The sequence below is a fragment of the Pelophylax lessonae genome (assembly GCF_965119305.1).
Source record: "Pelophylax lessonae genome assembly, chromosome: 4".
In the NCBI taxonomy this organism is placed as follows: Eukaryota; Metazoa; Chordata; class Amphibia; order Anura; family Ranidae; genus Pelophylax; species Pelophylax lessonae.
Genome location: NC_138771.1, coordinates 445,870,303 through 445,887,726, shown reverse-complemented (window position 1 = coordinate 445,887,726; position 17,424 = coordinate 445,870,303). Strand labels below are relative to the sequence as shown.

The 17,424-nt window shown below is 43.4% G+C and overlaps 1 protein-coding gene across 2 annotated transcripts in view; it reads left to right on the top strand.

The window, feature by feature from the left end:
• The window catches only part of TBC1D9B (TBC1 domain family member 9B), a 147,952-nt gene that overhangs the window by 94,217 nt on the left and 36,311 nt on the right, over positions 1 to 17,424 (top strand). For both annotated transcript variants that reach the window (XM_082253132.1, XM_082253131.1), the window contains exons 12-17: positions 2,528 to 2,813; positions 3,260 to 3,389; positions 3,530 to 3,628; positions 3,758 to 3,826; positions 5,612 to 5,852; positions 8,481 to 8,546. In XM_082253132.1, coding sequence (XP_082109258.1) covers positions 2,528 to 2,813; positions 3,260 to 3,389; positions 3,530 to 3,628; positions 3,758 to 3,826; positions 5,612 to 5,852; positions 8,481 to 8,546 — 891 coding nt within the window. The remainder of the gene's footprint in view (positions 1 to 2,527; positions 2,814 to 3,259; positions 3,390 to 3,529; positions 3,629 to 3,757; positions 3,827 to 5,611; positions 5,853 to 8,480; positions 8,547 to 17,424) is intronic.

The window sequence follows — 17,424 nt, the reverse complement described above, 5'->3', positions numbered from 1 at the left end:
TTTCAAAGAACAGGATTTCTTTAAAAATTGCATCAAACCTGTATGTAGTGGAGTCATGTTAGAGTGCCAAGTGTCCAGATTGTTTTTTAATAGTTAATACAGTCAATGTAAGGCCTTGGAAATAATGTGGGAATGCTGATGTGTAGAACTGAAGGTCTTGGGAATAATGCGGGAATGCTGATGTGTAGAAATAACCTGTAGTTTAATTACCTGCAAGTCACATGATGGAGCAGCTCCAAAATTCAGATGGTCTGGGGAAGTGAGTTTCAAGCAGGTACAGCGGGGGTCGAAAGTTTGGGCACCCCAGGTAAAAATTTGTATTAATGTGCATAAAGAAGCCAAGGAAAGATGGAAAAATCTCCAAAAGGCATCAAATTACAGATTAGACATTCTTATAATATGTCAACAAAAGTTAGATTTTATTTCCATCATTGACACTTTCAAAATTACAAAAAAAAAAATGACGTCTGCAAAAGTTTGGGCACCCTGCAGAATTTATAGCATGCACTGCCCCCTTTGCAAGGCTGAGACCTGCCAGTGTCATGGATTGTTCTCAATCATCGTCTGGGAAGACCAGGTCATGTCAGTCTCAAAGGTTTTAAATGCCCAGACTCATCTGACCTTGCCCCAACAATCGGCACCATGGGATCTTCTAAGCAGTTGTCTAGAAAACTGAAACTAAAAATAGTTGACACTCACAAAGCTGGAGAAAGCTATAAGAAGATAGCAAAGCGTTTTCAGATGTCAATATCCTCTGTTCGAAATGTAATTAAGAAATGGCAGTCATCAGGAACAGTGGAAGTTAAAGCAAGATCTGGAAGACCAAGAAAAATATCAGACAAAACAGCTCGCAGGATTGTGAGAAAAACAATTCAAAACCCAGGTTTGACTGCACAATCCCTCCAGAAAGATCTGGCAGACACTGGAGTTGTGTTACACTATTCCACTATAAAGAGATACTTGTACAAATATGATCTTCATGGAAGAGTCATCAGAAGAAAACCTCTTCTACGTCCCCACCACAAAAATCAGCGTTTGAACTTTGCAAATGAACATATAGACAAGCCTGATGCATTTTGGAAACAAGTTCTGTGGACCGATGAGGTTAAAATGAAACTTTTTGACCGGAATAAGCAAAGGTACGTTTGGAGAAGAAGGGGCACAGAATTTAATAAAAAGAACCTCTGTCCAACTGTTAAGCATGCGGGTGGATCAATCATGCTTTGGGGTTGTATTGCAGCCAGTGGCACAGGGAACATCTCACAAGTAGACGGAAAAATGGATTCAATAAAATTTCAGCAAATTTTGGATGGTAACTTGATGCCATCTGTGAAAAAGCTGAAGTTAAAGAGAGGATGGCTTCTACAAATGGATAATGATCCTAAACACACCTCGAAATCCATGGAGGATTACATCAAGAGGCGTAAACTGAAGGTTTTGCCATGGCCTTCACAATCTCCTGACCTCAACATAATTGAAAATCTATGGATAGACCTTAAAAGAGCAGTGCGTGACAGACAGTCCAGAAATCTCAAAGAACCGGAAGACTTTTGTAAGGAAGAATGGGCAAAGATACCGCAAACAAGAATTGAAAGACTCTCTTGTCTGGCTACAAAAAGCGTTTACAAGCTGTGATACTTGCCAAAGGGGGCAGTACGAGATATTAACTCTGCAGGGTGCCCAAACTTTTGCAGATGCCATTTTTTTGTTTTCTGTTATATTGAAAGTGTAAATGATGGAAATAAAATCTAACTTTTGTTGACATATTATAAGAATGTCTAATCTGTAATTTGATGCCTTTTGGAGATTTTTCCACCTTTCCTTGGCTTCTTCATGCACATTAATACAAATTTTTACTTGGGGTGCCCAAACTTTCGATCCCCACTGTATAAAGGACCTACTTGTGTCACTGCAGTATCCTGGGCTGCTTGTCCCAGCAGCCTTTGCAGTTAACTAATGATGTGGGTGTAAGCATAAAGCGCAGAGTTTCCCATGTTGCTGTCTCAGTCATTGAGAATAGGTTTTAATGGGAGGAACAGCCAGTGTACATATAATTTGGATGTGACACACAAGCTGCAAAGGATATGTGACCAAGCTAACATGAGCAACCAATGGGGTCAGATTGGGTATGGCTTTGAGGCAGCAAACCACAATCCTACTAACTGCATAAAGCAGGTTGTTTTTAGCATTTTTAAAGACAAATACTAGAGTTCCATGTCAGGTGATCCACATCTATCAATAATATGAATTGCACTTTTGATTGATGGAATTTTATTTCTAACAGGTCTGTGGTTTTAAGGTGCCATAAATGCCCTCATGCAAGAAAATACTGTCTCTTTTTGATCCAGAATTAAAGTTCATTGGGTTCTTTGGGACATAGAGACTCAAGCTAAGTGTTGTATGACACTTGGCAGCCACGGAGGAGGCTTCAACCACACATAATATGTTGAGCCAGCAGGAGTGTGAAATGACTGCTCATACAAAATTTGCATTGGTGACTAACACCTCCTATTTGTTGGGTATATAGGGGCCTTGGTGGACCAGGGAGTGTTTGAAGAGCTGACACGTGAGTGCCTACCTCAACTGTCTGAGAAGATGCAAGAGCTCGGAGTCATCTCCACCATTTCTCTCTCCTGGTTCCTCACCCTGTTCCTCAGTGTCATGCCATTTGAGAGCGCTGTAGTGGTAGTTGATTGTTTTTTCTATGAAGGCATCAAACTGATTCTGCAGCTGTCATTGGCTGTACTAGAGGCAAACATGGATGCCCTCTTAAACTCCAGTGATGAAGGGGAAGCCATGACTGTACTTGGAAGGTAATAACATGCAAAATTTTAATTTAGGTTTGTTAACTTTGAAGGAAATGTGATTCACAAAAATGTTAACATCTGTAGAATTTTACTGAAGTGTATTAGGCACATTTATTTGGTATAATTCAAATGATATTTAAATATGCTTTGTTTGCATTTAGCTTGTCTGCAGAATGCACTGTATCTGTTGAGGACCAGGAGCCATAAATCATTATTTCTATGTTGCGATGCACTTCTGTAGATGCTGGAGATTGCAAACTGCTAGAAGCGCCTGTTTTTAGCATATCTTCTACAATAAACAATATTCGAGCAAACCGTGCAAATGTAATTTTCCTCATTACCTAGTATTTCATCACTGGTACATAATCATTACAAAATAATGGGGGAAGGTGTTTGAACTTGATAGCAATAACTTGTATACCTGTAGTATTAAAAGTCTTGTTTTCCTCTAGGTATCTTGACAATGTTCTGAACAAGCAAAGTGTGTCCCCTCCAATCCCCCACTTGCATGCTTTACTTACCATTGGTGATGAACCACCAGTTGAAGTTGAAATTTTTGATCTCATCAAAGCATCCTATGAGGTAAAAGCTCTTAAAGTGATGTATTATAAAAGACCCATTTAACAATAATTGTTGGGCACCCCATCTTTTTTTTTTTCCTAACTTTGATACCTTTTTTAATAATTTGATTGTTTGCCTGAATTGCTATCTTCTGCTTCTAGAAGTTCAGCAGCTTAAGAGCTGATGACATTGAGCAAATGCGATTTAAGCAGAGGTTGAAGGTCATACAATCTTTGGAGGATTCTGCAAAGAGAAGTGTGGTAAGCATAAATAGATTATATATGATCGTATTGCAAGGGCCAGTGTTTGAATTGTGGGCAGAAATAACAATTTATATTGCAAGTTTAACACCATGTTAAATATTACCCCTGCTGTTTACCTATGTTTAGGTAAGATCCATTTCTACTGACCTCGGCTTCTCCATGGAAGAGCTGGAAGATTTGTATGTCCACTTCAAGGTTAGTGTTTTTTTTATTTTATGCTATTTATCAGTTGGTGAGATTATAATGGATAACGGCTATTTCCAAAACCTGTGTTCCCTGTAAATTTCAAGTGGGGCTTTGGAGTTAGAACATCCCAGCTTTCCCTCCTCTGATGTGTAGCAGTGCTTTTGTGTAGATCCCTGGTACCCAACATGCAGCCCGCCAGCACTCTGAGATTAGGTTTGGAGCACAATAGGCTGTGTGTTGAATGACAGAGACTCCGGTAAGACTTCATACTTGGTCCACTGGCTGTTAGTGACAGCTGTAGTTCAGCAGTAATCGATTCAGCTCTTGGGCTTCCGCTCCTGCTAAAAAATGCTCAGCAGGAGAGCCCTGTAAGCACAGCACTGTAAACACAATGTGAAAGTGTTTCAGAATTGGGTTTACATAGGAAGGGATAAGGGCTGTGACAGGAGCTTTGTATGTGGACAAGCTGTGGTTTGAGGTGTGCAGCGTTTGGGAAATATATGAGCGCTGTGAGACAGTGTACAGCTACATTGCATTCTTCACTGACATGAACTCTCCTCCCTTGCTGGCTGAAGCAGTGCTATACAACCTACCCGTTCCTTCATTGTTGGATGTGCTTTGCAAAATGAGGGCTCCTGGTTGGGCCATGCTATCGTCAATCATATGCCATCATGCAGAGAACAATGGAGTTATTTTTGAATACCAATACTCCAGCTAGCGAGAATGAGGAATTCATGCCAGAAAGGGAAAGTCCACAGTCTTACAATGCTTGACCCTTCTTAGCAGACAAAGTGATCCCTAAATCCAACACATAACGTGTGTTACTGCGTTGGGGTGCCATTCAATTTGAAAGGCACCCCTACAATGTAGAGGGCCAGAACAAATGATAGTTATGTTTGAAAAAGAAGGTCACTTGCAATTTTATGCACATGAGGGTGCATTAGCGGGGTGCATAAACATTACTATTTATAGGGTCCCTTCAGACAGTAACGCGCCACTCCATTCAACAAAGGATGCATGGGCAGATCCCCTACTGAATTATAGCTGAACAAAACAGATGTGCAGTTTTTTTTACATCCACATCCATTCAGTGATGGCTTTATTGGTGGCCAAATGTAAACGGACATGTGTCCATGTACATCAGACGACCTCCGATTTATCATGTATAGGTTTAGAAAAAAGGGTGCAGTCCTTTTCCGTTTTTTTTTCCAGACCGTCCAGAAGTCTGTTTACATCTGCCTGCCCATAGACTTGCATATGGAGCCTTTGATCATGTCTACCTAAAAAACTGACAGGCCTGACCAATCGGAAAACTCATACAAAAGGGGCTTGACCTGATCAGAAAACTTGCGTGAAAGGGGCCAAATAAGTAAACCGATTTAAAAAATAGTCATGACATTTTTAATGTAGCACACCACAACGCATGGCATATACGTTGTGATGCTCTGCAGTGTGGCTTTGTTGACTGTTACTGTTACAGTACAATGCAGTGCCATTCAAAAGCATCAATTCATCAAAGCATAATCCATTCAAGTGCTGTTTTATTCCTTTTTTAATGAAGTCTTGTGTGTCAAGTTTTTATTTCTGGGGAGGGAATCTTTCTTTATTTCTTGCTTTTGCCTGAGACCCACCATCTGCACAGAAAGTGATATAATCTCTCCCAATGGGGGAGGGTGGTGGTGTATGTTTATATAGATAGATAGATAGAGATCCCACATGACAAAGCAATGGGGTCTTGCATTGTTAACAATGATGACTGTCTTGCAATGTAATATTGTATATTTTTAACTCTAGGCTCAGCATTTAATGAGCTGCTACTGGGGTGGAAATCGTGCATCCAGTAATCGCCATGATCCCAGCTTGCCTTACCTGGAGCAGTACCGCATTGACCTGGACCAGTTTCAGGAGTTATTCGCTCAACTCACTCCATGGTCCTTTGGACCTCACATCACCATACTGGCAACACGGATTTTCCGTTTGTTGGACAGCAACAAGGACTCACTAATAAACTTTAAAGAATTTGTCACTGGACTAGGTATGTAATCAAATACATTTCTGTTATACATTTTAAGTGATTTTTTTCTCTTGAATAAAGTAAAACCTGGAAGATAGTTTATATGAAATTGCATTTAGTAGACTCTCCGCTCTCCTCCAGCTGCCTATAGCCCTGTTTTTCCTTTATCTATGGTGTTGTGCTAAATGCAGGTCCTGTGGCAGGTCTTAGCTCTGGTTCACGGCTATGTGGTTTACTCACTGCCACAGCACCCCATTTGAATGAGCTGCTGTACCCATTGAAATGGCAGACAAAAGGTCCCTGCACCTTTTCAGAAAACACAGTCAGAGGGAAGCTGCATAGTGCAATGCAGATCCAAGTGCTGGAAAACTGGGTTGTGGTTTCCAGTGCGTGGGATGCCATTAGGATTAATGGTACCTCCACGCATCTCCTAAACTGCATCACTTTTTTTCTGCAGGAAGGTGTGCGATTACACGTCTTTCTGCTTCCTGCACTACTGGGAACCTAGCCTCAGTGTTCTTCCAGAGTGTTAGAGGATGTTTGCCAGTCTTTTTTACAGTGGGGAAATGTTTATATGTCTATAGGCACTAGCTGACCATGGCAGATGTCCCCTGCCCACTTTTTCTTGTTGATCAACTGTGATAGATTCCTCTCATTTTATCCCTATTCCCCTTCCTGCGAAAGGTTTATCCGATAACTGCTTTCCATTCCTGCTTCATAGGCACAACAATGTACCCTAATACAAAATGCATGATTTGTACTGTGATCTTTCAGATCATGTATGAATAACTAGCTTAAAGTGATTCAATAATTAATGCTTAGCTAAAAAAAAAAAAAAAAAAAAAACTCCAAAGACATCAATTATCATGACTCTAGTGATTATTTATAATCACCAGAATCACGATAATTGATGTCTTTGGAGGTTTTTTTTTTTTTTTTTTTTTTTAGCAAGTTAAGCATGTGTAAATTAAGAGAGGTTTTCAGCACTTTAGCATCTTTATGAAGGTAGTGCAGCATTCATTATTGAATCACGTTATCTTAAGGTGCGAGAACACGTCAATGCGTACAGCAGCCTATATAAAGCATAGTAAAATAAAGGGTTAAATTTGCACATAGAAGTTGCACGGGAGTTAACACGTTTTTTTTTCCTCTTTAGTTCATTGACTGACACAGCTCCTGTCATTCTTGACCAATGGGTTATACTGCCCCCTACAGGAGTAGGAGACTAGGCATAAAGAATTTCTGGCTACACCCATTGACCATCCCAAGGGATATACTCCTTCTCCCTGCTATAGTCACTCAGTTTTTTTTCTGCCTAGTCAGGAGTAAGGACCTAGTTCCTTGCTGGGATCTTTGGTCCTGCCAACATTTTTTTAGATGGAAAATTTTTTTCTCCTGGATTTTTTCTGTGAGATCTACTATCAACTGCCGGAGTGGGGTGACCGGCTGGATGATCTAGTTCCAGTGGTCACCCCAATCTGCCAGCAAGCGCGTGCAGGCCCATTTTCTTGGGGTTTGCTATGACAGTGGAGCCCTGTGGGCGGCGATTTCGGCGGTGGGAGCCCCTCCTTATCCCCTGATATTGTCTTCTGGATCATTTAGCTTCCTGATCGCCGCAAGTGTGCAGATTCTCCTGGTGGTTGCAGGTGCCTGTGTCGGCGGGTGGTGAATTGTGAATGGAATTTCACAGAGCTGCTCCAAACCTTCTCTTTGCAGGTCCCCTGCCAGTGCTTCTGGCCCCTTCCCTCGCCAAGTATGGGCTCACTCCAGAGCCTTATTGTTTGCGTTTATTGACATACAGCAGGACCATAGAAGGGTAAGTTTTTTTTCTTTTCAACCAGCTGGTTGAACAACAACAACTGACCCAATTTTTCCCCCATTGACCCAATCGAGGTGGATGGGGGAATCCTCCCCGCTGTGCTATTGTATTCTGGCAAAGGGGAGACTTTCCTGCTGTCAAAATACACTTATCAGCATTGCAGTCTATAGCCTTTGGAGCTGATCAAGTAGGAAAAATCTGACAGGGTGGTTGTAGATTAGGAGTTCAACTTGTGTACAACCACAGAGGCTGTACATGGATAGAAATTCGGCCAGTCCCTACTGAACCGGTCAAATTTCAATACATGTAGGACCGTCTTAAAATTGTCCCAGTATAATAGGAATGATATCGGGTATGATTTATACCCACATTCCATACTTCTCTTAAGGTGCCCTTACACTAAGCAATCATTGGGTTGTACAGTCTCATTTAGCGCCACCAAAACGATGTAATATGAAGACAAACCTAAACAATCCTCTTAATTCGTACCAAATCAGGCATGTCCTTATGCAACATTCTTGATGGTAGATCTAAATGAAACAGCTGTACACTCAGATTGTGTAATGTATTGTCGGCCTTAGACTTTAACTTTTGGTGAGATAGGTGGTATGGACAGGGGATACTTTCCCTTTACACGTTATCTCGAAATGTCATCCACTTATCTATTGAATTACAAGGGGATGACCAACTGTAATATTATGTGAATCACATTTTTATGCTTTGTAATGTTTTGACAACTTGGGAACTGTGAAATTGGGACCTTATCTTTTATTATAGCAGGATCAACCTTTTACTACAATCAATGAGTTCCTTTTCTGTTCCTTTGTTAGGTGGAATGTATCATGGCGACATGACAGATAAGCTGAAATTTCTATATAAATTGCATCTACCCCCTGGTAAGTAGTGCAAATTCATGTTCAGACACATGCTTTACCCATAGAACAGAGCCATGGCATGAGTTGAGCCATTATATGAGAATGCCATGAATTAACAGTTAAAAAGAAAAGTCACAATTAGGGCTGAAACAATGAATAGATTATGAAAATAGTTGTCAACTATTATTATAATTGGTTAGCCGATTAGTTGGCCTGCATACAGAATGCATTATTTGTTTACACACAATGCAGCACACATACAGCTCAGCACAACCTCCATACATGTCAGTATACACAGTGGAGCACTCAGTACAGATACAGCTCAGTACACCCTCCATACATGTTAGTATACACAGTGGAGCACTCAGCACAGATACCGCTCAGTACACCCTCCATACATGTCAGTATACACAGTGGAGCACTCAGCACAGATACAGCTCAGCACAACCTCTATACATGTCAGTATACACAGTGGAGCCCTCAGCACAGATACAGCTCAGCACAACCTCCATACATGTCAGTATACACAGTGGAGCACAGATACAGCTCAGTACACCCTCCATACATGTCAGTATACACAGTGGAGCACAGATACAGCTCAGTACACCCTCCATACATGTCAGTATACACAGTGGAGCACAGATACAGCTCAGTACACCCTCCATACATGTCAGTATACACAGTGGAGCACAGATACAGCTCAGTACACCCTCCATACATGTCAGTATACACAGTGGAGCACAGATACAGCTCAGTACACCGTCCATACATGTCAGTATACACAGTGGAGCATGCATACAGCTCAGTACACCCTCAATACATGTCAGTATACACAGTGGAGCACTCAGCACAGATACAGCTCAGCACAACCTCCATACATGTCAGTATACACAGTGGAGCACTCAGCACAGATACAGCTCAGCACAACCTCTATACATGTCAGTATACACAGTGGAGCCCTCAGCACAGATACAGCTCAGCACAACCTCCATACATGTCAGTATACACAGTGGAGCACAGATACAGCTCAGTACACCCTCCATACATGTCAGTATACACAGTGGAGCACAGATACAGCTCAGTACACCCTCCATACATGTCAGTATACACAGTGGAGCACAGATACAGCTCAGTACACCGTCCATACATGTCAGTATACACAGTGGAGCATGCATACAGCTCAGTACACCCTCAATACATGTCAGTATACACAGTGGAGCACTCAGCACAGATACAGCTCAGTACACCCTCCATACATGTCAGTATACACAGTGGAGCACTCAGCACAGATACAGCTCAGTACACCCTTCATATATGTCAGTATACACAGTGGAGCACTCAGCACAGATACAGCTCAGTACGCCGTCCATACATGTCAGTATACACAGTGGAGCACTCAGCACAGATACCGCTCAGTACACCCTCCATGCATGTCAGTATACACAGTGGAGCACTCAGCACAGATACAGCTCAGTACACCCTCCATACATGTCAGTATACACAGTGGAGCACAGATACGGCTCAGTACACCGTCCATACATGTCAGTATACACAGTGGAGCATGCATACAGCTCAGTACATCCTCCATACATGTCAGTATACACAGTGGAGCATGCATACAGCTCAGTACACCCTCAATACATGTCAGTATACACAGTGCTGCACACATACAGCTCAGTACACCGTCCATACATGTCAGTATACACAGTGGAGCATGCATACAGCTCAGTACACCCTCAATACATGTCAGTCTAAACAGTGCAGCACACATACAGCTCAGTACACCCTCCATACATGTCAGTATACTCAGTGGAGCACACATACAGCTCAGTACATCCCTCATACATGTCAGTATACACAGTGGACCATACATACAGCTCAGTACCTCCAACCCCCCCCCCCCCCCCCCATACATGTCAGTATACACAGTGCAGCACACAAACAGCTCAGTACAGCACCCCATACATGTCGGTATACACAGTGCAGCACACATACAGCTCAGTACAGCGCCCCATACATGTGAGTATACACAGTGCAGCACACATACAGCTCAGTACACCGTCCATACATGTCAGTATACACAGTGGAGCATGCATAAAGCTCAGTACACCCTCAATACATGTCAGTCTAAACAGTGCAGCACACATACATCTCAGTACACCCTCCATACATGTCAGTATACACAGTGGAGCACACATACAGCTCAGTACACCCTCCATACATGTCAGTATACACAGTGGAGCACACATGCAGCTCAGTACACCCTCCATACATGTCAGTATACACAGTGGAGCACACATGCAGCTCAGTACATCCTCCATACATGTCAGTATACACAGTGGAGCACACATACAGCTCAGTACATCCCCCATACATGTCAGTATACACAGTGGCCCATACATACAGCTCAGTACCTCCAACCCCCCCCCCATACATGTCAGTATACACAGTGCAGCACACATACAGCTCAGTACAGACCCCCATACATGTCATTATACACAGTGCAGCACACATGCAGCTCAGTACACCCTCCATACATGTCAATAAGCTTGTGAATGTGTGAGGAGCAATGCCTCATGGGACATGTAGTCACAAACTTTGCTATAGGGGAACTCTATATGCTACTTTGCTGCTTGCTATAGGGGCACTCTTAAGACAGGAGGAGCAAGAAGTGCCGACAGGGCACCCCAGAAGAGGAAGTACGAGTACAAGTACTCCCCGATATCAATTACCAGTACCTATTTTTATTGTCATGACAGTTTTTTTTTTTTTTTTTTTTTTAGACTAATGAAAAATGATTACCGTTTCTTTACAATTATGAAGAACAGTTGCGTTACTTTCAGCATGATTTCAAAGCCGCAGATCAGTGCAATTTGGACCTTTAAATTCTTTGCGGCTTGTAACTTCATTTAACAGAACTCAATGCTTGCAGGAGTGCAAATGCTTAGTATCGGCACCAATACCGGTATCGGTGCAACGCTAATATATATATCTCTTCTGTCTGTTGTTGGAGTAGACTAGATATTTTGTTCCCTCATCATATAGCTACAAATTCTGAAAGAATTCCTTTACACACTGCTTCACCCTTTCCAGCAATCTATGCAATAAAAAACTGAGATATTTAGTTCACATATAGTCCATCCAGAATTTGTATTATTAATATGTGGTCACACCCCTTTAGCACCTGATAGTTTAAATAAATGTACAAGTTATTGGGATTTGAACACAGGTAAATATTTTCTCTGTTGTAACGCAGGTCAGTGACCAGACCTGAACCTGGAAGTTCACCCTCCCCTTGTGTCTCTATGCCCCAGGTTGGCATGGTGTCCACTGTAGTATTTGCAGTGGCAAAGCAGTGTAGAACTGGCCAGAAGACGGATTTCTTTGACGCAGTTGGTCAGCTTAAACATGTATTGTAATATATGTGAACTAAAAATCCCTGTTTTCATTGCATAGTTTGCTTGAAAGGGTGTAAAGCCGTGTGCAGAGGGTCCATCCAGAATTTGTAGTGTTAATATGTGCCCTTTAGCACCTGATGGTTTAAATACATGTACAAGCTATTGGGATTTGAGCACAGGTATATTTTTTTCTTATCATATAGCTGGTTATTTGTATTTACCACTGCATAGAGATATTCAAGAATTTTTTTTTTTTTTTTTAAACTTAACTAAATTATACGCTTTTGAGTTTTTTTTTTATTTTATCCGATTAATCAATTAATCGAAACATTAATCGGACAATGAATCGATTATGAAAATAATCGTTAGTTGCAGCCCTAGTCACAATTTACATTCACAGAATTGCATGACTCTCAAGGCTACCCTTGTAGCTCTTATATCTAGGGTTGAGCGAACACCTAGATGTCCGTGTTCGACGGGTTCGGCCGAACTTTAAAAAAAAGTCCGGGTCCGTGTCCCGGACTTTTACCGAACTTTTCCCGGACACCGAACCCCATTGAAGTCAATGGGGACCCGAACTTTAAGGCACTAAAATGGCTCTAAAACACCAAAGGAAAGGGCTAGAGTGCTGCAAATGGCAGCAAAACGTAATTAAGAGCATGGCAAGTGCTCTGCAAACAAATGTGGATAGGGAAATAACTTAAAACAACAAAAAAAAAACAGAAAAATAAAACAATGTTCTTCTTCATCTCTGAAGGACGAGGCCCATATGGAGTAGGAGGGAGGTTGAGGTGGTGGTGGATGTGGCGGTGACATAGGCGTGCGCACAGGGTGTGCTGGGTGTGCCTGGGCACACCCTAATCACCTAGGGCACATAGCATTGCCAGTGAGGAGATGGGAAAGATCTCCCTGGGACCTGCTCTGCTCTATTTCTCCTTGCCTACAGGTACATGGCCCCGATACATTACTCTCCCTGCTGGCAAACACATGCATGTGTATTTCAACTTTGGGGTGCACACCTTAATGCAATAGGCTGCGCACACCTATGGGCGGTGTAGGTGGAAGCGGCGGTGGAGGAGGACCAGGGCCGGATTAACAGCATCATGGGCTTGGTGCTGAGGATTTTGAAGGGCCTTAAGGGCCGTGCCTTGCCATGCACCCAGAGGAGGAAGGGTGCAGCCATGCATGCCTAATTCAACATGGGATGCTGTCTCTGAAGCCCATAAACACATCCATGCATCGCCAACTGTCCCTCCTTGTCCGGCCTTCACGCTGTGTGGGGAGGTTCTGAGGGTGCTGCCTGGGGAAGCGAGCATAGAAGCCAGACTTCTGTGTTTACAAGTGACAGAAGAGCGGTAACAGTGAATATGGCCAACCCGGGGCCTATATAAAAGGTAGGGGCCTGGAGCTGCAGCTCCAATAGCCCCTACATTAATCTGGCCCTGAGGAGGAGGACGAGGTAGCCAACACTGCTTCTTTTCAAAAATTTTAAATGAGGGTACACCCCAAAAGAGTGAGAAAGAGCAAAAATGGAACAATGGGTGGGTAAGGTCGGTATCCATTGCTATTCTGCATAAGGTACGGAAAAGTCCCGTGGGATCCATGCCTGGTTCATTTTAATGAACGTGAGCTTGTCCACATTGTCTCTGGACAGGCGGCTGCGCTTGTCTGTTATAACGCCCCCAGCCGTGCTAAATACCCGTTCAGATAATACACTGGCTGCAGGGCACGCCAGCACCTCCAAGGCGTAAAGGGCAAGCTCAAGCCATGTGCCCAATTTGGAGACCCAGAAGTTGAAGGGGGCAGACCCGTCATTCACTACATGTAGGCGTGTGCACACATACTGCTCCACCATGTTGGTAAAATGCTGCCTCCTGCTAAGACGTTCCATCTGAGCTGCTGGTGCTGCTGTTTGTTGTGGCGTGCTGACAAAGCTTTTCCACATTTCGGCCATGCTAACCCTGCCTTCTGAGGTGCTGGCGGTGCCCTGGTTGCGTTGGCGACCTCCTCCTCCTCCTCCTCTGCCTTGTGCTTCCACTGTGGCCCCGCTGTCAGATGGGAATGCCAGCAGCATGGCGTCTACCAGCGTGCGCTTGTACTCGCGCATCTTGCGATCGCGCTCCAGTGAGTGAATTAAGGACGGTACGTTGTCCTTGTAACGGGGATCCAGCAGCGTGGCCACCCAGTAATCAGCACAAGTTAGAATGTGGGCAACTCGGCGGTCGTTGTGGAGACACTGCAGCATGTAATCGCTCATGTGTGCCAGGCTGCCCAGAGGCAACGAAAGGCTGTCCTCTGTGGGAGGTGTATCGTCCGTGTCCTCTGTATCCCCCCAGCCACGCACCAGTGATGGCCATGAGCTGGCCTGGGTGCCACCCTGCTGTGAACATGGTTCCATCTCCTCCTCCAGCTCCTCCTCCTCCTCATCCTCCTCATCCTCCAGAACTGTGCCCCTGCTGGACAATTGCGTCCCTGGCGTTTGCGTGTGCAGGAACCCACCCTCGGAGCCCCTTGCGAATGACTGCCCTGAAAGCCTTGGAAATGTTACCTCTTCATCCTCCTCCTCCTCCTCATCCTGTGCCACATCCTCTTCCATCATCGCCCGAATTGTTTTTTCAAGGAGGCATAGAAGTGGGATAGTTAAGCTGAGAACGGCGTCATTGCCACTGGCCATGTTGGTGGAGTACTCAAAACAGCGCAACAAGGCACACAGGTCTCGCATGGAGGCCCAGTTAAATTAAATAGCGGAATAGAAAATATGATCCAAAAAAAGTGTATGTATATCACACGTACACAACCACACTGGGCCCCAATTACTATTGTTTGTACCCCTAAAAGGCTAGATGAGGAGTAGGGGGAGTATGGAACAGGCAGCACCCTCAAACCTTCAGAAGTATGAGATGAACCCCAACAACTTGGAAAGGTGGATCTCTCTCACACGTACCGACACAGACTATCCCGCAATTCAATTGATCCTCAAAGGTTTTTATTGAATAGCGGAATAGGAAATATGATCAAAAAAAGTGTATGTATCTCGCACGTACACAACCACACTAGGCCCCAATTACTATTGTTTGTACCCCTAAAAGGCTAGATGAGGAGTAGGGGGGGTATGGAACAGGCAGCACCCTCAAACCTTCAGAAGTATGAGATGAACCCCAACAACTTGGAAAGGTGGATCTCTCTCACACGTACCAACACAGACTATCCCCCAATTTAACTGATCCCCAAAGGTTTTTGATTAAATAGCGGAATAGAAAATATGATCCCAAAAAAGTGTATGTATATCACACGTACACAACCACACTAGGCCCCAATTACTATTGTTTGTACCCCTAAAAGGCTAGATGAGGAGTAGGGGGAGTATGGAACAGGCAGCACCCTCAAACCTTCAGAAGTATGAGATGAACCCCAACAACTTGGAAAGGTGGATCTCTCTCACACGTACCAACACAGACTATCCCCCAATTTAACTGATCCCCAAAGGTTTTTGATTAAATAGCGGAATAGAAAATATGATCCCAAAAAAGTGTATGTATATCACACGTACACAACCACACTAGGCCCCAATTACTATTGTTTGTACCCCTAAAAGGCTAGGAGTAGGGGGGAGTATGGAACAGGCAGCACCCTCAAACCTTCAGAAGTATGAGATGAACCCCAACAACTTGGAAAGGTGGATCTCTCTCACACGTACCAACACAGACTATCCCCCAATTTAACTGATCCCCAAAGGTTTTTGATTAAATAGCGGAATAGAAAATATGATCCCAAAAAAGTGTATGTATATCACACGTACACAACCACACTAGGCCCCAATTACTATTGTTTGTACCCCTAAAAGGCTAGGAGTAGGGGGAGTATGGAACAGGCAGCACCCTCAAACCTTCAGAAGTATGAGATGAACCCCAACAACTTGGAAAGGTGGATCTCTCTCACACGTACCAACACAGACTATCCCCCAATTTAACTGATCCCCAAAGGTTTTTGATTAAATAGCGGAATAGAAAATATGATCCCAAAAAAGTGTATGTATATCACACGTACACAACCACACTAGGCCCCAATTACTATTGTTTGTACCCCTAAAAGGCTAGGAGTAGGGGGAGTATGGAACAGGCAGCACCCTCAAACCTTCAGAAGTATGAGATGAACCCCAACAACTTGGAAAGGTGGATCTCTCTCACACGTACCAACACAGACTATCCCCCAATTTAACTGATCCCCAAAGGTTTTTGATTAAATAGCGGAATAGAAAATATGATCCAAAAAAAGTGTATGTATATCACACGTACACAACCACACTAGGCCCCAATTACTATTGTTTGTACCCCTAAAAGGCTAGATGAGGAGTAGGGGGAGTATGGAACAGGCAGCACCCTCAAACCTTCAGAAGTATGAGATGAACCCCAACAACTTGGAAAGGTGGATCTCTCTCACACGTACCGACACAGACTATCCCGCAATTCAATTGATCCTCAAAGGTTTTTATTGAATAGCGGAATAGGAAATATGATCAAAAAAAGTGTATGTATCTCGCACGTACACAACCACACTAGGCCCCAATTACTATTGTTTGTACCCCTAAAAGGCTAGATGAGGAGTAGGGGGGGTATGGAACAGGCAGCACCCTCAAACCTTCAGAAGTATGAGATGAACCCCAACAACTTGGAAAGGTGGATCTCTCTCACACGTACCGACACAGACTATCCCCCAATTTAACTGATCCCCAAAGGTTTTTGATTAAATAGCGGAATAGAAAATATGATCCCAAAAAAGTGTATGTATATCACACGTACACAACCACACTGGGCCCCAATTACTATTGTTTGTACCCCTAAAAGGCTAGGAGTAGGGGGAGTATGGAACAGGCAGCACCCTCAAACCTTCAGAAGTATGAGATGAACCCCAACAACTTGGAAAGGTGGATCTCTCTCACACGTACCAACACAGACTATCCCCCAATTTAACTGATCCCCAAAGGTTTTTGATTAAATAGCGGAATAGAAAATATGATCCAAAAAAAGTGTATGTATATCACACGTACACAACCACACTAGGCCCCAATTACTATTGTTTGTACCCCTAAAAGGCTAGGAGTAGGGGGAGTATGGAACAGGCAGCACCCTCAAACCTTCAGAAGTATGAGATGAACCCCAACAACTTGGAAAGGTGGATCTCTCTCACACGTACCAACACAGACTATCCCCCAATTTAACTGATCCCCAAAGGTTTTTGATTAAATAGCGGAATAGAAAATATGATCCCAAAAAAGTGTATGTATATCACACGTACACAACCACACTAGGCCCCAATTACTATTGTTTGTACCCCTAAAAGGCTAGGAGTAGGGGGAGTATGGAACAGGCAGCACCCTCAAACCTTCAGAAGTATGAGATGAACCCCAACAACTTGGAAAGGTGGATCTCTCTCACACGTACCAACACAGACTATCCCCCAATTTAACTGATCCCCAAAGGTTTTTGATTAAATAGCGGAAT